The sequence below is a fragment of the Martes martes genome (genome assembly GCF_963455335.1).
Source record: "Martes martes genome assembly, chromosome: 1".
In the NCBI taxonomy this organism is placed as follows: domain Eukaryota; kingdom Metazoa; phylum Chordata; class Mammalia; order Carnivora; family Mustelidae; genus Martes; species Martes martes.
Window position 1 is genome coordinate 104,686,984 of NC_137888.1, and position 26,798 is coordinate 104,713,781.

Below are 26,798 nucleotides of genomic sequence, written 5' to 3' on the forward strand. Positions count from 1 at the left end.
AGTGAGGGAAGGAGCCCTTGAAGAAATAAGATAGATTGAGGACTGATGAATGCCTAGAATTTAGCCAGATCAAGAAGGGTAGGAAAGGTGCTCAGTAGAGAGAACCACTCGAGCACAGCCCAGAGACACAAAGCATCCGTCCTTCAAACCAATAAAACGCTAAATCCTCACGTGTCTGTGTAATACATACCATATTCAGGGATCAAAGGAAGAAAGGAAGTGAATTTAAGCACTAAACTTTGAAGAAGTACCTTAAAAAAAAAAATCCATAGCCTCCTCTGAAGAAATAAGAATGGTAACAAGCAAACACAAAAACCAAAAAAAATCTTTTAGAGTGGGTTTGGTTAAAGCGAACAACTCAACTGCCTGATCTCCATAGGTGGGATGAAACACCAGTGGCCTTTCAATCACAAAGCTGGTGTTGACCTTGAAATCATATGAGGCAGACAGAAGGCAAGCTAAAGAGCACACACATGGCCCAACGTCACAGCAGATGGGTAAGAGAGACTGTCACAAGCACTATAACCCCATGGAGGGCAGGGCCTTTCCTGGCTGGAAAGTGGACACAGCACTAAGATTTGGGTCTTGACCCCACTCCCGGCTCGAGCTCTGTCTGTGAAATGGTTGTCTCCAATACAAACTCTGTTCCACACTCCATCCCTTGGAGGCCTAGGTATTTACTCACTTCACTGGACAAAGGTATGAGCCCCAGGTTAGAGAGAGTGGAAACAGCAGACACCAAAAACATCTTTGTCAAGATCTCGGCTATAAGGACAGCCTTTATTCCCAGGTTTTGTTTCCTTGCTCTCTGCCTTAGTTTCTTCATCTGAATAGGACAGGTATAAAATCTGCCCTTAAATTCCTTATTTAGGAGAGATAAACTAAATTAACTCCTAAAATGGCTTGACCTCCTTGAACAATGACCATGTGTCCCAGAAGACAGGCCCCAGGAAGATAGAATCACCTTAATCCAGAGCACTGAACCTGAAGGCACAAAGTCAGTATTAGCTACTCAAAGTTTCATTCACTCAAATGTTTATTAAGTACCTCCTATGTGCACACCAGAGTCAGAATGGACACTCATTTATCACTGTTTTCTAGACTCTTCCGCCATCCCTTGTCTGTGATGGATAAATAAGAGAAATTGGCCAAGCTACATACTAGTGTGGGCCATGCTCAGGGAAGATTCCATCTCAACCCAGCCCTGCCACATGGGAAATTCAGAATGAAGCCAGTGACTGGGAAGGTAGCAAACTGCCATGTTCAGCTCACCTGGGGATGCTGGTCAGGTAGGTCATGACATTCAGGAAGTCTTCCTCTGGGAGGTGTTTGAACCCCACAAACTCTGGAAAAGTGATGATTGGGGCACCGTCTTTCCCTCGGCCTCCTACAACAAAAATGGGTGGTCAAGATGTTAACAAAATGTCTTCATGTCGCATCCTGCAGGTAAGGGACTTTGACTAATATCAAGCTGGGAGACAGATACTGGTCTCCCCCTTTTCTCTCTGTATTATCTCAGACTAGAATGTGAGGAGGTTGACATGGAACTATTTTGAAAAAGTCTCTTCTCCTTCATGCTTGTTCAAGTGATGTGAGAATTCAACCCTTAAATCCTTTGAAGATAGTACTGTGTAAAAGGTAGTATTAATTTAATTACTTTAGCATAGGAAGAACAGTAAATAATGCCAATGTGAATATATAATATTGTTCTTCATTTCTGTAGTCAGTAAATATCAAAGCTAAAAGAGCATGGTGGTTAAGAGAATTCATTCTAAAATCAGGCAGCCCAGGAGTGCCTGCCTTCAGCTCAGGTCACGATCCCAGGCTCCTGGGATCAAGCCCTACATCGGGCTCCCTGTTTAGCGGGGAGTCTGCTTCCCCTCCCTCACTACTGCTCCCCCAGCTCGTGCTCTCTCTCTCAAATAAATAAATTTTTAAAAATAAAAATAAAAAAATAAAATCAGTCAGCCTGGTTCAAATCCTGGTTTGCTACTTGATTTCTACATGATTTTATGCAAGATACTCAATCTAAACAGGAGTTTCCGTCTATATATCTCTCATAGGAATAATACTTGTACCTACCTCAAAAGGTAATGTGAGGATTAAGTGAGAACATATATGGAAAGCAAGGAAGTACAGTGCTTACTACATGTAAGTGCTCAATAAACAGTGACCATTAGTACGGTTATTATTATTACAAGGAGGAAATTATCAATGCCCTTCAATAGCTTACCAACAGGGATAGAATACACCACGGTGAAAATAGAAATGTAAAATTAATATTTAAATATTTAATCTATCAGAACAGAGGTCACTAGATTAAATGAAACAGATTCCCTTTCCTCATCTCCCTGCAGCGAGGTGCAGTTATATGACTGAGTCCTAGCTCCGTGGTTCCCAAACTGTGTCCCACGTACCCAGACAACCAGGGTGAACTCGCAAAAGCACCATGAATATTTTAAATCTTTGAGGGAAACAGCAATAGTTGGCATCTATAGGACACGATGTGTGCTACCAGCTTGAGATAGTTCACAATTCCAACATTAAATTGCACTATATTCTTTGGAAAGTCACTGCATCTTTGTGAAGTTATGTTTTTGGTGGCTGTTTAGATAAGGAGCAAGTACAGTATGAAAGGCAATGTAGGGGGAGCCTGGGTGGCTCAGATGGTTGGGCGACTAACTACCTTTGGCTCACATCATGATCCTGGAGTCCCAGGATCAAGTCCCACATCCGGCTCCTGGCTCCATTGGTAGTCTGCTTCTCCCTCTGACCTTCTCCCCTCTCATGCTCTCTCTCACTCTCTCTCTCTCAAATAAATGAATAAAATCTTTAAAAAAGGAAGGAAGGAAGGAAAGTAATGTAGGACAGGAAATGAGGATAGTGATGTCCAGTTCCATTCCAAAGCTTGAGATTATTGTAGTTACCTAAGAATGCAACTTAAACATTACTTTTTCTTTCAACTTAGGTGTTTGTTTTTCCAAACAGCTACTAAGTCCTAAGGATACATAGGGTTACTAAGTTGTTTTAACTATTAGGTATTGCAGTTGGCCAAAATACTAAGATAGGCTGAGATAGCTATCTGAGACTGAAAAACTAAGGCCCCAAGAATGGCAAAAGCTACAGAACCTATGTTTTAGTCAGTGAGGTAAGAGATGAGTTGCTGGGAGAACCTTCTGGGTTGTGCCCATGGAGGAAAACTACTTTAAGAAAAATAAAATCTCCCAAGTGAGGCCAATTACAAATGACAGCATGCATTACACATCTAATGAAAGAGGTAGGCAGGGTGTGGCTTAATGAGAACTGTGTGATTAATGAGGGTGTGGCATCAGTGAAGAAATTACAGAAAAGAAGACTCAGAGAAGCAAGGGCGGGCCATGCACCGTCAATGCCTTCCTAAGGAGAGGACCATCTTCCTAAGGAGATGGTCCACCATCACAGGAATCTAGGCTGTGCCAACAGTGTATTTGATGACACCACCACTCAGATTATCCAATCAACTCTGCTGCTCTGAATCCATACCTGATAAGCACCTTCTGCTTAGACTCCAACTTTCCCTATAAATTTGTTTCCAGGACAAAAATGTGCTGTCAGGCAAACATGAGTGTTTGTATCACATAAAGAGTAAGAGAGCCTTGTGGTTTTCTATACCAGTCTCTTCTAGGTACTGTTTATGTGGGGTGAGGCTCTCAGAGACCAATCACTATGGAATGAAACTGTGTGATACTTGTCTGGATGACTAGCCATTCTTCTCTGGGAAGTACTTCTTTATTAATTCTACATGTTTATTTTAAAATTTTTAAAAAGTTTCCTGCAGATTAGATACTTGTCAAACTTTGACATGGTGATTAAGTTGCCTCATTGTGTTGACTGAGAACAACTTAAATCAGGATACTATCAGCTTTCACCTCATATTCTTCCTCTTTGCAGTTTTATACCCATAGGAAGTTTTAGATAAATGCAAATTAAGAGAATTTACATCTCTAGTAAGGCTAAAATTAGATGCATTATAACACTGTACTAATTGCATAACCAATATTTGCCAAGAAAATGGCTAAAATATTTCAAAGACTCAGAACACCCTAAAATATTTATTAAGATAGGATTATACTATTTAATGATTTTTTTTTAAATTTTTTATTTATTTGACAGAGAGAGAGAGATCACAAGTAGGGAGAGAGGCAGGCAGAGAGAGAGAGAGGAGGAAGCAGGCTCCCCGCTAAGCAGAGACCCAATGCGGGACTTGATCTCAGGACCCCGAGATCATGACCCGAGCCGAAGGCAGAGGCTCAACCCACTGAGCCACCCAGGCGCCCCACTATTTAATGATTTTGTCTTTTATTGTTAATTATAAATTAAAGCTCTTCACACCTAAGTAGAGAAAGATAGGTGGAGTGTTCTTAATATCTTGGTTAATACCAATACTGAACACCAGAGAGACCCAAAGTTAACTGGGGACACCACCTGCTGTTGAAAATTAACCTGAAGGGACAGAAGCCCCAAGGAGACAAAGCTAAGCCTCAATACAGTCACTGACAACCCACAGCAAGGCATTCGGTGCCACCTTGTGAGAAAACATGGAAATGCAAAGGGATGAAAGTGTGCCAAAAAAAAGTCCTATTCAAGGGAAATAAAACCAAACCACTTGGAAGTTAAGTAAAGTGGTGACTCAAATAAATTTTAGTATTCCTGGTATAATTTTTACCTGTTCACTTAAATGGAAGAGGACTAGGTTCACTGCAGAAAACAGCAGTAAGTTCTTGGGATACATAAGAGTACTCCCATGAGGGTCTGGGTATTGGCTGGCACGAACTTTTGTCCTATAGAGAATTTAGAACATTAGGAAATCCTATAGGAAGATGGTGAAGACCAGCAATGAAAGAAAGAGAGAGGTAGTTAACTGTTATTTGCCTCCCAAAATCCATCTTTCTTCTCTCTCCCCCCAAAAACTGATTTTAGCTGGGAAAATGGTAATACCACTTCCTGGGAGAGACATTAGAAATATCAGGGCCTGGGATACCAAATAATCTATTCTAAATAATAAAGAATTGTCCTACACCCTGTGTGATTCCTGAATATCTTAACAGAAACTCAATATAAGTGAGAAATCCAATTACAGTGATCAGATCCTATAAATTCTGTTTTATACATAATAATAAAGGTTTTTTTTTAAGTTTTCCATTGACATATATAACATGGTATTAGCTTAAGGTATACATACAATGATTTAATATATGTATATATTATAAAATGATCACCACAATAAGTTTAATTAATATCTATCACCTAACAAATCACCTTACAAACTCTTCAGATCTAATCTCTTAGCAATTTTCAAATATACATTTGGTACTGTTAACTGTAGTCACCACGTTGTACATTACATTTCCCAGAATGTATTTATCTTATAACTTGGAAGTCTATACTTTTGACCACTTTCCTCCATTTCCCCCCCACACCCTGCCTTTAGCCACCAATCTTTATCTCTGTTTCTATGAGCTCAGTTTTTCTTAGATTCCACATACAAGTAAGATGGTAAAGTATCTCCCTTTCCTTGCCTGACCTGTTTCACTTAGCATAATGCCTTCAAGGTCCACCGATGGTGTCACAAATCAAAAATTATTTTTAAATGGTTTAAATATATACTGAATTTTTCAGAATTGTAACTACCCTATAAACTGAAGGAAGATAATACTGTGTTCAGAATTTATCAACTCTGTTCAGAACTATGTCAACAATTGTTTACTCTTTCAGAAAATCACTACAGTAAGGCCACTGAGGGGGTCTGATCACCCACACCACACCCCAGCATTTGCAGCTATCACATTCATGGTGACTCCGAACACCTATTTTATTACTTTTTCTAGTACAGCAAGAACTACATATTGAAATACATATTTTTTTTTACTACTCTTACTTTCCTTCTATTTCTCCTGTGCTATTCTCCTTTTCATTTTCTTTTTTTTTTCAGTATGTGCGTAAATAGGGGATAGCTATTCACCCACCATGAGCACACAACTGAACTAAATTGGCTAGCTTCCCATGACATTAAGTGTATCCATATAACTGATCCAGGTTCAAGTCAATGGTATGCAGTGTGTGCTGCTGCTGAGCTGAAGCTTCTAAGAAGAGGTATGCTGTCTTCTCCCTGTCTGCTTCCCGGATACAGATAATAAGATGGCCACAAAGTGGATAATAGTAACATGAGCCATAAAGTGAAAGGAACCTTCATGTGTGAGGAACATGGAGAAAAGTCATCTGCTGACCATGAGGAACATGGAGAAAAGTCATCTGCTGACCATGAACATACATGCCGGAGTGCTCCAAGCCAAATAACTAAATTCCTGTTGTGTTTGTCTATTTGGAGTCTATTTGGTATAGCGGCTCAGCCCACCCTAACTAATACAGGTGATGGTATCCTAAATTCCAACTCAAGATAGTGTGGGGGGGCAATGCAAATCATTTGTTATAAAAAGAAGATTTCAGTCCAACCTGGTTGAGAACCATTTCCGTAGTCTACACCACTCGATACAATAGCCACTAGACAAACGTGGCTATGGAGCACTTGCGATATAATCAGTCCAAATTGAGATGTGCTACAAGTGTGAAATACAAACTGGATTTCCAAGACAGTGTGTGGAAAAATGTAAAGTCCCTCAACAATAATTTTTAATAGAGATGATGTGTTGGAGTAATATTTTAGATACGCTGAGTTAAATAAAAATGCTATTAAAATTAATTTCACATATTCCTCCTTGCTTTTTTTAATATGGTTACTACAAAATGTAAAATTTTGTGGGTCAAAACATATGTGGGTTATGGTTTATTTCTATTAAGCAGTACTGCTCTCTATACCTTGTTGCATCGGTTCTCATTTCCTGGATGCCAAGTTACTAACTCTATCTCTGATTTCGGCAGAAGTTCTGACTCTGGGTAGTTCCTTGATTTGACATTCTCCATTGCTTCAGTGAGAATTTCCCACTTGCTGGGGGGGAAACACTGTGGGCTCCACAAGCCTAAGAGTATTTTACACCTTCATTATTAATTACTTCTAAAAGGTTATATGATGGTGGGGGGGGAACTTAAAGACAATGATTCCAAGGGGGGGAAACAACTATTAAGTGGCTAATTTACAACCAACCCTCTCTCACCTGACCACCTTCTACTGTAGCCATTTCAAAGCTAAATATTTGTCTCTTCTGACCCCCTTGCTGGCAGATATGGCTGCACAACACAGTTCCAGGATGACACATAAGCAGAAGTCTACCAAGAGCTTCTGGGAAAGTTCTTGCTCTCCTGGCCCAAAGAACAGAAGAAGCCAGCATTGCTTCTTTACCTTCTTCCTCCTTTGGACACAGACTTTATATCTGGAGCTGCAGCTGCCGTACTGACATTAAGACTTCAGAAACAAGAGAAACATCGAGAGAATCGCAAAGATGCACCCTTAATGTCTTTGAGCCACTGATCTAATACAAGGAATTTCCACTTTTGGACCTCTTGTTATGTGGCTTAGAAAACAAAGAAACAAGTCCTACAAGCTAAGTCCTCTTACAGCCAGATACTATGCAAGGCATTTTCCTTAAAACAACCCACTTTGTCAATGAGAAACCTGAGGTTCACAGTGACATACTAATCATGTTGGAATGTGAACCCAGAGTTGTCTGAGCCCAAAGCCTGGAGTGTTTCCACCACACTAACCTGCTTATATCTTCTTATTTCCTAGCTAAGCCCTAAATTTAGAAATATCCCAAGAGGCCCTGACCAGTTCTATCAGTCCACTATCAGTTCTACCAGTCACTATCCAGTTCCTGCAGTGGCCCCTGCCCACGGACTTGACCATCCAGAGGACTCCAACCATCTGGCCACAAATCTGGGTCACCCATCTCTCCCGCCAGCCATGGGAGCACACTCAGAGCACAGCAGGCCAGGCAGCTGGGGCCTCACAGAGAAAAAGGCTCCCTGCTGTCCTTCCCAGCATTCCTGGTTGACGGGGCCTCTGGCTCTTTCCAGAGCTCAGTGGAATCTATAGAAAAGTCTGTAGCTGGAGTACCCTCACCCTACTTGCCTGAATCAGGAAACAGAAAATGGCCATGACCCAGACCAGATGCCATACCTGGGCTGCCTCAGTGATGGGAAAAGACCTAAGCATGGAGATTTCTGTTTTACAACCACAAAGACATAGGCACCCACAACGGCCTCCTTACTGACTTTCATGCCACTTCAGGTAAGGACGAAAAGCAGGTCTAGGAATTCCAAGAACATGCTGACTCAAAGAACCCCAGGGCTACTGATTTTCTTTAAGACTTGCTGCATTGCAAAGGCTACAACTGCTAATCCATGCTCCTCTCTCATAAGAAGGGCAAACTTGAGGCCACAAGATGACAAGAGAAGCTCAAAAAATGAAAGGCTGTCTCTGCCACGGTCAAAGTGACTCTCCTAATGCAGAGGTGTCCCCTTTGGTCCAGTGTGTTTTTCTATAGTTCTATGCTCTCCATTAAAGACTGACAATTATCTCTATTGCTGACTTAGTTGTGGCATTATACACCAATTCAACTATGAGCATGGCTTTGGTTCCTTATACAAATTATATCATGCCAGAAAAAAAAATACTTTTTGTACTATAATCCAAAAATAAACATTTTTATGGGATTAAAATATATCAGGAAAAAAAGTCATTTAGTTGGTAATTGCAATGTTAAGCATTTTTCATGCACTATGTCTTTGATCCTCAAAATTATGATGATCCCACCCATTCATTACACAAATGAGGAAAGTGGGGCTTAGAAAACTGAGTTGCCCAAGGACATGCAGCTGGCCAACAGCAGAACCTAAGTCCATATCTAGGGCTGTCTGACATCCATTTCTTTATTGCCTCTGAGAAATAAGAATAGAGAGAAGCACCTCAGTAATATTCCAAAAAGGTAACTTTGGATCCTTTAATGCATGAATTAATCAGTCACTGGACTCCTTCCCCAGATGAGCCATTATATATGTCAGAATCCTGTGCTGAGACATTCAACTTTTGGTGTAAGGATACAGAAATCCGCTCCACCTCACTCATCATCCATTCCAGACCCTGACATGTGTGAGTCTTGCAGCCTTCTGTGGCATAAGACCCCAGCAGCAGTTGTCAGAAACCCAAAGAGCAATCCCCATCCTCCCTTTTGTTTTGCAGAATCCCAGCCTCCCCAAGAGAAGCTATGCACATTCAGGAGGCTGGTTAGCATCCCCACCAGGACCATGACTACAGTGCCTAGGCTGGGGATATGAGGAGCAGTCCTCACAAGACAGACCAAGAGGACTCGGATAATTTTGAACTGAGCTCCTATTATGTTATAGTTTCTGTTCCAAGCAATACAGGCAGAAATTTTAAAATGAGGACTTTGTACTTAAAGAACCTTCAGTGACTATAGGAGCGGCGATCAGTGTAGAGGAAAGACCAGAGAATTCCCCAGAATGTCTAGATTGTATAAGATGCATCCACGCACGATACAACTCTGGAATGGGGAAAAGTATGCCAATAACAGAGATTGCATTTCCCTCAAACTCAGTAAGATAAGGACTTGGAAGCAGATTAAATATGATTTAGAGAAAAGAAAGAAATCTGTCTTTTTTAATATCCCATGTTGTAGGGTTAAATTAATATCAATTTCATATTCTTCGTGATGGAACTAAGGCAGCTTTGTTGCTTTTTTCTAATCTAGAAGATGAAGAGAGTAACTTAACCTCCTTATTCCTCTGTGACGTGTGCTAAAGACAATCTCACACCACGCTTCTAACACAGGTCTAACTGTAATTTAGGGTTTGGTATGTACCTCCAGTTTCAGTAATCAAAGTCATGTCATCATTTGCTAAGTGAATAAGAAAGAAGAGTGTTCTAGTAATGACAACTTCTCAGGGTTGTACCTAGGCTCAGAAGATTCCAAGCCTTTTATGAACATTAGCCTCTCTTTATTCCCAAATGCTCAATGGAAATCAATGCATTAAAATTAGGTCCATAAAAGCTAAGAATAAAAGACAAATTTCTCAGAGATCAAATAACCTCACCAATGCTCAAGAACCCTTAAAACCAAACTCTCTTAAGGTTAGATCTTAGAAAAACCTCCAACAAGAAAGTAGGAAAAACATCATGATGGCAGCTGATATCAGTAGTTATTTCCTTTTCCTTCCTCAAAATCTTTTTAGCTCCCTTCTTCACAACCTCAAAGAAATGCATTCCCTTAAGGCAGATCAATTTGCACCCAACAGCAATAGGAATGACAACTATGAGATCCGACCCTCCTCCGTCTGTTCGTTGTAACTCTGGGAGAGGCTGAAGGGGCAACTAAGACTTGGGTCCACTGTTCATTAAGGTCCAAGAGCCTGGGCGCTTCTCTACAAGATCTCTGCAGCAAAATCTAAAATACACATTAATTTGCACCTTACCTGAGAGAATGGCAAACTGTCTGTGAAGTTGTTCAATTATATCCACTGCCACCAACGGCCTGATTTCCTGCTGCATAATTTCATCTGCACAAATGAAATACAAATTAGTTTAAATTTGTGTAAATCACAAAGAGAATTTAGAAGAAGGGGGCTTAAGAAAGGGAAGCTTCACTACTAGGGAAATCTGGGACTTATCTAGGTATGATTACAGGCACTTATTCTCTTGAGAATGCTACTCCCGAGATGCAGGAATGGATCTGGGTTTTGTGTGGTTATACCCATGAGCACAGGAACACATTCCTAGAGCCTCTCCCAAGGCTTTAGGAGGGTCAATGCAAGGAAGGGGCCCTGAAGCTTAAGCTTCAGCAGCCTCACAATATAGCTGTTCGGAGGATCTCATTGCCAAAGCAGGTACTCAGGGACCTGCCTACATTTAGGTCTGCAGGACATCTTAAACGCAAACAATCTATGTCCCCAGTGTTCATCTCAAGCTGGGTCATAACATCTATCTGACATTTATGAAGGTTCTTTGCTTTTTGTTTCCTTCCCTCCCTCATTCCTTCCTTTATGCCTCCCTCCTTAATTACTTTTCTTCTCCTTCCAGAATACTTCTAGGGAACTCTTCCCACTGCCAAGCATGTTTAAGGAGACCTTTCTCCATTTTGTTAATTAAAGATACTCCATACTGAATAAAAAGTTATAGGCTTCCAAAAATTCAAATCTTTCAAGCACAAACCTACAAATGTCCTCTAACCCTAAGAGTGATTTGTAAGCCTTATGATTTGCAATCTATCCATCTGGGGGAAGGGAATTAGAGAGGAGAGAAGACTGAATGGAAATTGTTAGCCTGGGCTGGAAAGAGGAAGACATTTCACACTCTCACTGCCTAAGATATGATTACCCTCACTTAACTACTTCCCAGAGAATCTCAAAAAAATAAACTGGCTCTTGTTTCTATAGCAGTTAAACAGGATTAAGGCAGAGCCACATAGTCTTGTACACTGATGCTAAACAGAAATCTCCCATTGATTCGGCCTGGAGTCAGGGTAATGGTATGATACTGTGACGCTGACCAGTCAGAAGATTGTATTGTGGAAGCTCCTCCCAGAACCTTGTTTTCCACTTAGCAGCTTTAGTGTGAAAGTTAAACAAAGTGATATATATGGGGATATACACAGTAAATGCTCAGTAAATACTAGTTATATCCCTTTGTCTGGAAAGGACTTTCCCATATTTGTTTTCTGAAAGTTTTCTTTTTAAGATTTTATTTATTTATGTATTTATTTATTTATTTATTTATTTAAGAGAGAGAGAAGAGAGCGCGAGCAAGCGAGAGCGTGCACATGAGCGGGGGATGAAACGGGGGGGGGGGAATCTCAGGGAGGGAAAAATATCTCAAGCAGACTCCCACTGAGTGCAGAGCTGACTGGCACTTGATCTTAGGACCCTGAGACCATGACCTGAGCCAAACCAAGAGTGGGATGCTTAACCGAGTGAGCCACCCAGGCGCTCCCAGAAAGTCTTGTAAGGGCTGGGGCAAGTGCCAGTTTAAATGCTGAGACCCTTCTTAGGTGCCTGGGTGGCTCAGTCAGTTAAATGTCTGCCGTCAGACATGATCATGATCCCAGGGTCCTGGGATCAAGTCCTACAGTGGGCTCCCAGATCCACACAGAGCCTGCTTCTCCCTCTGCCTCCCTCTCTCTCTCTCTCTCTCTCTCTCTCTCTCACACACACACACACATAAATAAAATAAAATAAAATAAAATAAAATAAAATAAAATAAAATAAAATAGATATGCTGAGAGCCTTCTCAGTGAATTCTACCACTTTCTCTGGAGGAAAGCAGGTAAACCCAGTCAGAGCTCGTTCCTTCATCCCTCCTTTCTCTTTTCCATCTTCCTCTTTCCATCCTGAATTCACTAAAAATTCACTAAACCCCCGTTTCACTGTTAATTATAGTGGGTACAATATTAACACTGTAGTTATATTTGGCAAAGGGGGAGGGTCTTCTTGGTTTTATACACAAACTAAAGTTTTTAACAGTAAAATGATATTAAGTCTGAGATCTGCTTAAGAATGCTCAAGAGTTCCCTCTCCCCAGCCAAAAATGTATGGGGCAGGGGGAGGAGGGGATGAAATCAGATTGACAAATATGGATAACTGTTAAAGCTTGTTGATGGGTCCATGGGATTTCATTATATAATTCTTTTGCATATATTTCAAATTTTTCATAATAAAATATAAATTTAAACATAGGGAATTTAAGCAGGAACAGGAGTTACATAATTGAAGAGTTTTCCAGAATATAATCTCCCAGTAGTCTGAGAAAATGGTATACTCAAAAATAGAGCTGGATTGCTGTATTTTCATACCTGAGAGAGCATATTTAAGAGATAATGACCCAAAGAAAAACCAAGATCATAAGATGCAATTTACTGTTATTGTACCTCAATATTTGAGGTATGTTTTAGATATTTCAAATAGGTAAGATATGAAAATGGACAACAGAAGTGAATTAAGCCAACCATCCCCCAATCCATCTCATTTTTTAAGTGAAGAAATGGAGACCCAGAGAGATTCTGACCTTGCCTGTGGTCATGTAATTTAAGCATGGCCTCAAGGTCAGCCTGGGATCACCCAACTCTAAGGACAAACCTTGGTTTTCCATGATAGGAGTTCCCAGACCCTTGGTCTTCAGCAGCACTAGCCTCTACCACGATTGAGAGGGTAACTAGTGTCTCTCATCATGGGAGTCTGCGGAGGTTTGCCCAGCCTTCCAACAGAGAAAGGTTACCAAATGGGTAACAGGTTACCCAATGAACAGGACTAAGATGTATAATTTGTTTTTCAAAAATAGAAATGCACTGGTTTGCCTTTACTGAGGAAGCTTGGCCCCTAACCAGGGAGTGAAGGGGCTGTCCTTGAAGATATCCCAACAAAGAAAACTCATGACCCCACCTGGCCAGCCATAACAGATCATGCGGGCTTCTTAGACTCAATGCTGACCCAGAGCAAGGAAATGATCTCAGACACACCAAGCTTTTAGTGATGCCTGACATTTTTGGCCCTGTTGGAAGAGGTTCGGCCCCAACTCGGTTCAGCCCCAAACAGGCCACATTCCTACTGTGACCAAAAGAGACACAAAGACCAGCCCTACTGCTGGTAAGCCTTGCTATCCACTCATGTCTAGATGGAGTAAGGAAGGGAGGGCAGGGGCCCTTTGGTGTAAAGGAGCACCCTTCTCTGCAGTGGGAAAGAACCCAGACAGCCCTGCATGGGAAAGGCCATTTCTGCCAACTCCTAGCTGGACAACCAGAGCAAGAACACTCTGAGCTTCAGCGTCCTCCATTGCGGAATCGCTTTGCCTTCTCCAGAAACAGCTGGGCAGTGATGACCAGTGATGACCCACCGAAGTGGTGGTGCCTGCTACACTCTGCTTGGGCCCTGGGTCCTATGTGGAGGCTTGCTGCTTGCTGCTTGCTATTTTTGGTGCGCATGGATTAGGAAGAAGCTTGTCTATTTCAACCCACACAAGGCCAGGGGAAGTGATAATTCAATTTCAACACAATCTGTATCTTGGGCAAAGTTACAAATAGCTCGGGAGAAAACCTGTCCCTTTTCTATCCCTGATAAGTATACAGGTGAGTGACTGTATGCTACCCTGGACCCGGAGTTTCAGAGATGCAAAAGGCATTGAAGGGTATAACACAGCCTCCTCGGAGATGGATTAATAGCCTCACACAATCCATGGAAACTCAAGTTGGGAAGGCAGCAAATGCCCTGCACTGTCCACCACCCAGTCTGAGAGAGTGGTGCAGGCTCTGGGGCAGGATGGCAATGATGGCAGCCATCCTCACAACAGAGAGCAGGGAACTGCTGATAACAGCTATTTGCAATCTGCCTGCTGCAACTGGTCAGGAGTAAAGGGCAGCAAAACCCTTAGCCTTCCACTCTGGCTGTTCTGAAATTTCAGTCACATTGGGATTTGAAAGGTTCCAGTATGGTCTGAAGAAAAAAAGAACCAAATTGCTAAGTAAGTAAATTAGGGAAATAAACTTTGGTCTGGACCGAAGAGGGAAGGCAGCCCCAAGTTTGACAGACCCTGCCACATTTCTACTTTGCCAAGGGAATGTGGTGAACAGGAAAAATGGAAGAGTTTGCCACCTAACTGGACTAGGAAAGGGCCCAAGATCCCCGGTCCCAGCCTCTGTTAGTAACACTAAGGAGCTCCAGCTGTGAGCCAGCCCTGACCGTGCTACCTCACAGATTAACTCATTTAATGAGTTGGATAATGACAGTAAAGGAATGCACCCCTGCACTAAAATGAACCTCTTCTGACCCACCCCGCCCTCTTATCCCCTCAAGTAGACCACACTTGACTGCCAGGAAAACACGTATGGACTAGAAGCTTGAGAAATCAGTTGCCGGGCTGGTACGCAAAGCTACCTCATGGAGACATGCTGTTTCACTTCTCTTTTTTTATTGGCCGGGTCAGGAATAACACAAACCCATTTTTCCTTCTTTTACTGGCCCCTGTGCTATTGCAATGCTTTCCTGAACCATAAGATAGCACTAAGTCTTGTCCACAAATTTAATGATGAATAAAAAGCAATAGAAAAGCAGGTGGAAGAATTTTTTTTGAAGAAGAAATTCAGAATTTTAAAAGCAAGAACACTGAAAAATGACCAACTTCTTATTAGTCAAATAATGCCATTAAAACAGCAATAGAATATCTCATTCACCCATAAAATAACTGAGATTCTAATATCCAATGCTGGAATCTTGTTGGAAAACCAGAACATGTACATAATCTTGGTGAGTGAAGCTGGTAGAGCCCTTTTAGAAAGTAGTTTCACAGTATTTTATCCAGTGATTACTGTGTGGCTACATACCAAACCCTTTGTATGCAGTATCTCATTTAATCCTCAAAACAATGCTAGGGGCAATATTGAACTAGATTTGCAGTAGCTCATCCAAGGTTAAGTAGAGTCAGAATTTGAATCTATCTCATTCTGAACTCCAAAGCCCAACATCTTAACCATTACAATACACAGCTTCAACACACAGTCATTAAAATCTTCATAATCCTTCATCCTATATATGGAAATTTATGTCAACAAAATAGTAAAATAAAAACTTTATACATAAAAAGATAGACTGGAATATTATTAGTAAGAGTGAAAAAATGAGGGATGCCTGGGTGGCTCAGTCAGTTAAACAGCTGCCTTCTGCTCAGGTCATGATCTCAAGGTCCTAGAATTGAGTCCCACATTGGGCTCTCTGCTCAGCAGGGAGTCTGCTTCTCCCTCTCCCTCTGTGGGTGCTCTCTCTCTCTCTCTCTCTTTATAAATAAAATCTTTTCTATAAAAAAGAGTGAAAAAAATGAAAGCAAATATTATATGATTATGAAAACCATCTCCATAGAAAAAGATTTAAGATATATCAAGGACATAAAAACTATACGTGATTGTAGACAAGTTAAAAGAGAAAGAAGAAAACATGCGGTGTATTTGTGCATATGTGTACAGGCATACGAGAAAAGAACACTTGAAATAGTTGTGTTAGAGTAATGGAATCATATTGTGGTTACCCTCTTCAGCTTACATAGAGAAAAGTATGTTCTGGTAGCCTTTATTTTTCATGCTAATAGGATTTTATTGAAGTATAATTTACATGCAGTACAATGCACAGATCTTAAGAGTACAGTTTGATGAATTCTGATAAATATATACACTCAAGTAACCATCAGATAGGTCAAGATATGGGACATTCCCATCACCCCCAAATTTCCTTGTGACCCCTGGTCCAGGCCCCAAACTTTCAAGAGCACCACAGCTCACCGCTCTTCCGCCCATAAAAATATGTGTGCTAAAGACCACACGGGTGCCTTTGTCACTTGCAATCCGGTATTCCGGGCTAACAGAGCATACTGCTGCCCCATACATCTACTCTCTTAACACCACTGGAGCCCCAGGGAAGGACTTCGTCACATCTCTTGATCTATATCTTCAAAAGAAAAGGCGACTGCTTTCCAATGCTACGCTGGTTTGTGGGCTGTGCCACGGCTGACATCAGGGACAGACACTGCTTCTGAGCGCGGGGAGGACTGGAGCCGCAGAAGTGCTTGGTAAGAAAAGAGACAAATTAATTATCACGTCAAATCCTTCCTCTCACATGGCATGAATGCTGTAGATTCTCATCTAATGAAATTTCAGGCCAAGCACTACCAAGCATCAACCTTCTTTCTTCCTTCCAAAATGTGAATTCCTTGAACACAATTACAACACTTAGATCACATTGACTTCAGGTCACTGCTCTCAAAAGAGTTCAAATTATGTGAAAATCTCAATCATAACAACAGTGCTTTTGCTGACATGAAAAATCTTGCTAGCAAGAAAAAAATATATGTATTTCATGGATTAATTAATGACTTACAGATTACAGATCCCTTTACTATGCACCCAAATTTCACAGGTCCATCAACACAACACTCAGACACATTCAATAATTCAGTTTTCTCATCCTTGCTATTTTCTGACTTTTACTCAGATAAAAACCACTGCTTTATACATGTTTTAATTTTGTTCCTATGACAGTATGTTTGTAAGGTAGGTAGGAAGATAAAACATATTTTATTTAACTGTGGCATGTGGGCCTCCATTCGTTCCCTTGTCCCAGGCTCTGCAGTACCTGTTTAAAACTGCTTTGAGAACTGGTAAGATACTACTAAGCATAGCATTTCTGCTAATACTTACCTAAATTCCATTTCACCTTTCTTTCCTTTGCAGAGTGGATACATTTTTTTAAAGCTCCTTAATTTCTGCTGACATTTCATATTGTACCCTTGTATAAGCCAAGCACTGCAGAGGTGGACATTTCTATGCAATGAGTTTCCTTAGCAACAGTGGCTGGAGAGGACATTCCCCTGTAGCCCTTCATAACTCCAGGACAGATGAAACTGAGCTCTGCGGCCTGGGGTATTCTGCATAAAAAGCAATCAAGGCCCTGCAGGAAACTGAGAAAATCTATGAAACTACTTAATCCCTCCTTCCCATAAGGCTTCCTTTTAGAACACTGGATTTCAAATGCCCCACCTGCATTTTAATCAATACCTCGCCCTGAGCAGTGCTTCTGAAATTATAATGGATATATAAATGACATGGGTTTTCAAATGCTGATTCTGATTTAGTAGGCCTAGGGTGGGGCATTTTAACAAGTTCTCCTGGTGCTGCTGATCCAACAGAAAACCAGCACAACTATTCTTGGTCCTGAGACTATTCTTGGTCCTTTCCTGTTGCTTATGAAAATACAGCTCAGGGAAGGAAAAAAAAATTTTTATTTGGGTTGTTTGCTGTCTGCTTCTTTTATCATTTAGTAAAAATAATCATCTCTGTGTGTTCAAAGTATTCTTAAAACAGAGGCCTAGATGGTGTAAACGTTTCCTTCTGTGCTGACTGTGAGGTCAGCGGCCTGAGAAACAAAATCCTGGCCTGAGAACCTGCTTACCTCTCCTTCCTACACATATCCACCTCAAGCCTGCCACACTGCTGGGCGGGGGAGGGGCTCCCTCATGCCTATGCCCTCTCATTCTTGGCCCATTCAGACCAAGTTTAAGGTCTGGAAGCAGTGCCTTGGGCAAAACAATATAATATGGTATACGATGAAGAGATGAGAAGACCTGATATGAGTAAAAATCATTTAATGTTGCACCCTTCCAAAAGTTTCTACACTTTTCTAAAGCTCTTAAGAGAAAAAAAAAAAAATCTTCACACAAAAGAATCAAAATGGTAGGATTTTAGATGTTTTAGCAATATGATGGATAAACAATTTTATTTTTGTTTAAGAAAAAGTCCTGGAAGCTCTAGCAAACATTCCTTCCTTCCTCTCTTAATTGATTGATTGATTCATTCATTCATTCATTCATTCGTTCAGGTATGGAAACAGAACGAAAAGAACTGGACTTGTATCTGAGCTCTGCCACTAACCAGCCCCTCTATCATCAGGGTCTCCCTCTGTAAAACGGGAATGAATAATAGTTCATCTCCTTGGAGGGCCCTTGTGAGGATTAATACTACCATTTATTGAACACTTACTGCCTACTGGGCACTGAACTACATGCTTTATGTACATTATCCAACTTACTTAATTTAAAACCATGTGAAAGCAGTTTATATTTAAGAGATTCAACAGAAGCTAGTTAAATTGATCATTCAGTCCTTTGAGCTATGATCTCAAGGATACTACAATGGATTTCTCACAAACACCCATGTTATTGTCATGCATTGTTGGTTTGCACTGAAATTCTGCTCATAAACTCCCCTTAGCTGACCTTTCTCTTTCACTATGAAACAAGTCTGATAGAAATTATTTTGTGTTCAGAAGGACTCAGGAGCAAAACAGAGATTACAGTCAGGTCAAAATATAAATAAGCATGTATTATATGACAAAAGTGGCATTTCACATGGGGCCAGAGGGCAATTATTCAACAAGTAGTGTTGGGTCAATCCGCTGGTCACTAAAGGACATCAAGTACAGTGATTAACAGCATCACCTCTGGTACCACAATGCCTAGGTTCAAATCTTAACTCTGCCACTTACAGCAGACTAATCTTGAGCAAGTTGCTTGACGTCCCTGTACCTTAATTTCTTGATCTGAAAATGGAGGAAATTATAACACACCCACCTGATCTAATCATTGTAAGAATTGAGTTAATATAGCTAGAAAACTTAAGAAAAATTCCTGATATATGGCAGGTGCTATGTAAGGTTATTTTATTATTGTCAAAATGTTTAAGTGTATCCATATTTTCACTTCTTGCCAAAAGGACAAACTCCAGCCAGATTTAATAATGAAACCATAATAATACTAAAAGAAAATGTAGGAAAAGATTTTTATGATACCGGAGTCAGAACAGCCTTTCAAAGTATGGCAGAAATACCAGTAAGAAAAGACTGATAAAGTTAATTTAAAAATCACTTTGGCAGGGCAAACATACCTTGAACAAAGTCAAAAAATAGCAACAAATTAGAAAATGTACTGCATGTATAGTTGATAAAGGGCTTATCTTCCTAGAATATAAAGAACAGGCTGGATAGAGCCTCCCTAAAAGATAAGACCATGTCCTAATCCTAGTACCTGTGAACACTGCCTTGTGTGGAAAGAGGGTCCTTGCAGACATGACTAAGTTAAGGCTCTTGAGAGGCAGAGTCTACTTGGAATCATCTGGGTGGGCCCAGAATGCAATCATATATATTCTCAGATTCTCCACACTCAGCAGAGAGTCTGTTGGAGATTCTCTCTCTGACCCTGCCCCCCAAAACAAATTTTTGAAAAAGAGAGAAAGGGAAACAGAGGAGAAGACCATGTGAAGAGGGAGGCTGAGACTAGAATGTTGCAGTCACAAGCCAACAAAGGCCTAGAGCCACCAGAGCCCAAAAAAGCCGAGGAAATAAATTTCCCCTGTAGCCTCCAGAGACCTTGATTTTGGACCTCTGGCCTCCAAATCTATGGGAAAATAAATTTCTGCTGTTTTAAGCCACCAGATCTGTGGTCAGTTTAACAACCACATGAAACAAACACAAACTAAGATGAGACAATTCCTGGAATAAATACAGCCAGTGAATGAATGTCAGATTGCAGTCATATCAAAAAGGCCTTTTAGACACTCCCAAAACCTACGTTAAGATACTCTGACTGTCATAGTTGTCTTGAGTCACAAACAGAATAAAATGATTGACAGCTAGAGCATATAGGCAAACGTTTTATAACCTTTTACAGTGGGGGGAAGAAGAAAAGCAACAACATGTACATAATGCTGTGAGTTTAGAATTCAGAAATTCTTCATAAGCTTTCAAATTACTTCCTCTCCTTACTACCAACAAAACTGTAAAGCTCTTGTGATTCAACTTTAATAAAAATCAGGGCAATAATTTACACGTGAATTCAAGCCCTGTAGGATCTGTGCGCATGCACAGGTGAGCGTCTGTGGTTTTAAGAATGGAAAGTAAAATCGGATTAACAGGGGCGCCTGGGTGGCTCAGTCATTAAATGTTGGCCTTTGGCTCAGGTCGTGATCCCAGGGTCCTGGGATCAGGCCCCACATCAGGCTCCCTGCTCAGCAGGAAGACTGCTTCTTCCTCTCCCACTTCCCCTGTTCATGTTCCGTCTCTTGCTGTGTCTCTGTCAAATAAATAAAATCTTTTTTAAAAATCCGATTAACAAGTTGTTCTTTCTTAAGTAGCAAATACATGGTACTCCTTGCCTTTGATAAGATAGCATATGTATATATGCCTATATAAGTATATGATGTATACTATAAACATGAATTCAGAAACTATACTGTAATAATGATAAAGCATACTTCTCTATTCAGTAATTCCCCTCTTCAGGTTCCAAATATAAGTAAAGAGGAATAAAGAGAGACAAAGACAGTTGTTTAATCACTTTTCCTACTCTGTGATCCAAGGGGAATGAATGTATTGTAAACATTTTCAAGGCAAAAAAAAAAAAAAAAAGAGGAGGGGGGATGGGATAATATCTAAAAGCCCATCCATAAAAAAGTAGTTTTAGAAACGAGGAGTCTCTTCAGCTCTTAAAGTATGTGTCTTACCGGCTTCCAAACACAAATAAGGCACATTCAGAAATGCTGTTCCTTCTCAGCCAGCCTGCTGAAGGGAACTGTTTTTCTTTTTTCTACTCTTAAACCACCAGTCTGTTATTAGTTCTTATATTTAAAAATGAAGTCTTAGCATTTCAGATTTAACACTTTTTTCAGATTTAACATTTTTCTTCAGGAACATGAGCTTCTTATCTGGATTCTTATTTTCATTTTATGAAAGCAATATATGTTTGTTATTTTTAAAAATAAAAAAAAACAGCAAAAATAAGAAAAATCTAGAAAAATAAGAAAAAATAAGAAAAATCTACAATATTGTTAATAGCTGATTAATGCTTTTTGAAAAGCCCTTTTATTTCAGCTCAGGTCATGATCCCAGGGTCCTGGGATTGAGCCCCACATCAGGCTCCCTGCTCAGCAGAGAGCCTGCCTCTCTCTCTCCCTCTGCTTGCTGCTCTACTTGTGCTCTCTTTGTCTCTCTCTGTCAAATAAATAAAATTGTTAAAAAAATAAAATAAAAATAAAAAGCCCTTTTAAACTCCTCAATAAACCTGAAATAGTACTGTAAGTAAATTCTTTTAACATAAATTTTGTTAGTTAAGGCATTATTCCACTGAGAATGAAATATACATAAAAGAAAGGCATCATTGCTCTCACAGTACCTTGTTCTGCCATATATTCTAGCCTGGTGCAACTTCCCAGGAAATGGTGGTATGCCCTCATCTCTGCCTCTGTGATCCGCACCGAGGTGTAAGGTAAGTATCTGGGGTCTTGCTGCCCACACTTCTTACACCAGGAAGCCATTGGATCACAGGAAATGGTGCCACCTTGTTCTCTCTTCATTCCTCTCAGCACTGCACTCGAATAAACGTGTTTAATCCTTTCTCCTGACTAATCTCACTGAGGTTCATTCAAGGTCATTTCACTGCTGAGAGTTTATCTTTGGATTGGTGAGTGCTCACAGGATTACAGGCCCAATAGTTACTGGACTTTCTTATTTGGAAACAAAGGGAAAGAGAAGGATGAAGATGTGGGGTAGAGAGAGAAATCCTAGAGTCAATGAGAATCAGAATTTTTTTTCTTTTTTAGCGGAATCACAACATGAGACATACATCATGCCAGTAGGTGTTTAAAATAAAATAATAGACAGGGATAAACTTTTTAAAGGATGCTCTTAAGAAAATTTATTCCAGGCCACAATCCTCCCCTCCCTCTCTTCCAACCTCTGCAGGCTGCAGAGGAATAAAATCCAGAGACTTAACACTGCAGCCAATAGAAGTTACTATCTAGGCAGACATCATGTGTTGGCACAGCAAAAGGTCAATGTTCAAGTCCTAAAGGAATGTAGAGTGTTTCCTGAACTACTTCTAAAGACCAGGTACAAGTACAATATGATTCTAAAATAAAGGATGTTCTTTGTCTGTCATAATCTGATGGAAAGCTCCTGCCCTTACTACCATTTGGGGAAAAGCAAGCTCACCGTTCAGAACTGTGCCATGACGGAATGTGGTATACTCAGAGGGAGGCTGATTTTCATAATGATATTTTATCTTGGTTTTTTGTGATTAATGCTTTTGTTTAGTAATGTCATGCTCCAAGATTTAAAGAAAGGGCAAAATATGGAATATCCAACAAGTAATAAGTGTTTGAATATAAACTTCTAATTTTTATTTGTATGTTTCAAGCTAAAATTTGAGTAATGCTTGCAACTGGCCAAGGAAAAATTGCAAACACTTTTTTACAAATAAATAAATATTTATTTTTAAGCAGAAGGTAAAATTCATATATATTGAGTACTCAGATCTGAAGTGTATATTTTAATGACTTTTGACAAGTGGATACATCCATGTAACGCATACTCCTTTCAAGATATAGAATGTTTCCATCTACAGAAAGTAACTTCATGCCCTTTCCCAGTCCACCTTAGTTCCTAACCCCCAGGCAACCACTGAAGTGATTTTTCTTTTATTTCTTTTAAATATTTTATTTATTTATTAGAGAGAGAGAGAAGATGCAAGTGGGAGGAGGGACAAAGGTGAAGCAGGCTCCCCACTGAATAGGAGCCCAATGCAGGACTCCATCCTAGGATGCTGGGATCATGGCCTGAACTGAAGGCAGACACTTAACCAACTGAGTCACCTAAGAGCACTGAAGTGATTTTTCAATAGAGACTAGTTTTGCCTTTTTAAAAACTTTATGTACAGGACAGGAAACAAGTGTTTGTGAGGATGTGGAGAAAGGGGAACCCTCTTACACTGTTGGTGGGAATGCAAGCTGGTACAGCCTCTCTGGAGAACAGTATGGAGGTTCCTCAAGAAGTTAAAAATAGAGCTACTCTACAATACAGTAATTGTACTACTAGGTATCTACCCCAAAGACACAAATGTAGTGATCTGAAGGGGCAACTGCACCTCAATGTTTATAGTAGCAACGTTCACAGTAGCCAAACTGTGGAAAGAGCCAAGATGTCCATCAACAGATGAATGGATAAAGAAGACATGATATGGGTGTATGTATGTATGCGTGCACACACACACACAATGGAATATTACTCAGCCATCAGAAAGGATGAATACTTAACCATTTATATTGACGCTGATGGAATTGGAGGGTATTATGCTGAGCGAAATAAGTCAATCAGAGAAAGACAACTATCATATGGTTTCACTCATATGCAGAACATAAGAAACACGGAGAGGACCTTAGGGAAGGGAGGGAAAACAGAATGGGAAGTCATCAGGGAGGAATAAAAATCATGAGAGACTCTCAACTATAGGAAACAAATTGAGGGCTGTTGGATGGGAGATGGGTTGGGGAATGGGATAATTGGATGATGGGCATTAAGGAGGGCAGGTGACAGGATGAGCACTGGATGTTATATGAAACTGATAAATTATTGAACACTACATTTGAAATTAATGATGTATTATAAGTTGGCTAACTGAGCTTAAATTTTTAAAAAACGTCATATAATGTAATCATACAGAACATACTCTTCTGTCTAGCTTCTTTATCTTAGAATAATGCTTTTAGGATTCATCCATGTTGTATCAAAAGTTCATTTATTTTTATTGTTGAGTTGTATCCCATCATACGGAAGGTCACAGTTTGTCCATTCTCCTGCTGATAGACACCCAGGTGTGTTGTTTTTTTTTTTCAATTTGGGCTGTTATGAATAAAGTTGCTATGAACATTCATGTAAAGTTCTCTGCATGGACACATGTTTGCATTTCTCTTGGATAAACACCTACTAGTGGTATTGCACAGTCAAAGGAAAGGTGTACATTTAATTCGTAAGAAACTGCCGAATGTTTTCCCAAATTGGTTATACCAGGAAGACTTTAAGATTAGAGGCTGCTCCAGGAAAGAACCTAGATGTCCATCAACAGATGAAGGGATAAAGAAGATGAGGTATATACATACAATGGAATACTATGCAGCCATCAAAAGAAATGAAATCTTGCCATTTGCGACGACGTGGATGGAACTAGAGGGTATCATGCTTAGCGAAATTAGTCAATCGGAGAAAGACAACTACCATATGATCTCCCTAATATGAGGAAGTGGAGATGTGACGTGGGGGCTTTGGGGGGTAGGAAAAGAATAAATGAAACAAGATGGGATCGGGAGGGAGACAAACCATAAGAGACTCTTAATCTCACTAAACAAACTGAGGGTTGCCAGGGGGAGCGGGGTAGGGAGAGGGTGGTGGGGTTATGGATATCGGGGGGGGGGTATGTGCTATGGTGAGTGCTGTGAAGTGTGTAAACCTGGCGAATCACAGACCTGTACCCCTTGGGCTAATAATACATTATATGTTTATTAAAAAATTTAAAAATTATTAAAAAAAAATTAGAGTCTGCTCTGTTTAGCCATCCTCAGAGCCAATCCCTTATTAGTGTTAACTGCAGATGAAGTACTTTAAGAAAATACCTGACAATTAAGAGGAAGAAATTTAATATAATTTGAGATGCTAAAACTTAAAAGAGCTCTTTTTTTCTCTACCATTAGGTATTGTGAACATGCTATCTCCAGTTAAAGCCAAGTCTGAAAGTCCTGATACAGGACAGTAAACAAGGCAATTTTAAACAGTGGTTTGTGATATATAGCCGAATTTCCTTCCAAAACACTTGTACCACTTTTCATTTTCACCAACAATATGGAAAGTGCCTGATTCCCCATATGGAAGCTCTTTTTCCTACTAAACATGAACTTCTTTACCCATTCATGTAGATATGAACAGCCATGAATGCTTGGCTGGCATCACAACACCTACAAACATAAGAGGTATCTTTGTCAAACATGTAAATCCATAATGGCAGTGGGCATACAATTGCACACACTCAGCAATGACCATAATTATATTTTTGCAGCTTAAGCACCTCTAGGGAGAGGGCAGACAGTACAATCTTGGAAAATTTCTTTATAACATTTGAATCTCTATTACATGAACAAATTGTACAGCCCTTACAAGTCCTGTATTCCGTGCACTGACCTTTACCATTTGACCAAGATCAAATATCTGATAAAGGACTATATTTGCTTTGTGTTGAACAAGAGGATCTGAAATAACTGGACACTAGGTAACTCTCCTTGGAAAAGAGCTGATTATTTTAGTAGTAAAGGCAATGGAAGATGAATGTTCTTATTCATTCATTTCATCCAGCCTCCCTGCAAGAAAAAAAAAGCTTTTTTAGCATTTCTAGATTCACACATATTTAAAATAAAATTGTTTTGTATCTGAGCAGCAGATACAAAATGAATTGAAGCCACCCACTTGTCCCTACCTATCAGTGCAAAAGGAGAATACGTAGCCACCTATAAGCTCCAAAAGGATCTGAATTATCCATACCATGAAAGCATCAGGGCTGTCATCTCACCAGAACTAAGACCAAAGTAATATTAAAGGGAGGGATATTTTTTCCTTATATGAACTAGACTTTGTTTTCTTTTTTTTTCTTTTTAAGTCAACACTCAAATGTCCTGATGTATTTGCTGAGATTAAACTGACTTTCTCCCAGAGTTGGCCAGCGGGGCAGAGGGAGTAACAGGACTCTTGGCGGTGGAGCTCTCAGGGCCACCACACTCCATCGTTGACCAAGGAGCTGCAAGGGCTGCAGACCATCTCATCTTCCTGGTCTTCCCCTTTCCTAGAGGAGCAGAGACACCTCGCTCCCTCTGAGTCAGGGAAAGGGGGCTGCCACATCCAGTCACATACATGTGGAGGAACCCCTAGAGGAAGCATGCTGAACAGATACATGGTTCCCACTCGGGAGTGGGACTGAAGTTACAGGGGACAAGGAGACTTTGACTTACAACTTTCCACCCTTCTGTATTATTTGCAATTTATATGAAAAAGCAAGGACTACTTTCATGAGTAAACTTAACATACACTAACAAAGATTTTTAAAAATTATTTTGTCTGGGTTACTCCATATACCTAGATTTCCAACATGCCCCTGGATACTATTTTTAGAGCACTGCCTTTATAAACTTTTATAAATTTACTGACCCCTATGGCAAAATGTCCATGTTTGTTGGAGTTGAGTGATGAGTAAGGTTTGAAAGACTATTCTGTTTCTGTGATTTATTTATTTAGAGAGAGAGAGAGAGAAACAGAGTGCAAGACTGAGAGGGGTGGTGCGCTGGAAGAGGGAGAAGGAGAGAATCTTAAGCAGGCTCCACTCTCAGCAGTACAGAGCCACTATGGGGTTTGACCTCACAGACCCTGAGATCATGACCTGAGCTGAAATCAAG

General features: G+C 40.3%; 1 protein-coding gene across 1 annotated transcript in view; it reads right to left on the minus strand.

Moving 5' to 3' along the window:
* Positions 1 to 26,798, minus strand: part of MCF2L2 (MCF.2 cell line derived transforming sequence-like 2) — a gene marked incomplete at both ends in the record, with an annotated part of 253,923 nt that overhangs the window by 208,969 nt on the left and 18,156 nt on the right. The window contains 2 exons of the mRNA XM_080804372.1: positions 1,273 to 1,387; positions 10,426 to 10,509. Coding sequence (XP_080660498.1) covers positions 1,273 to 1,387; positions 10,426 to 10,509 — 199 coding nt within the window. The remainder of the gene's footprint in view (positions 1 to 1,272; positions 1,388 to 10,425; positions 10,510 to 26,798) is intronic.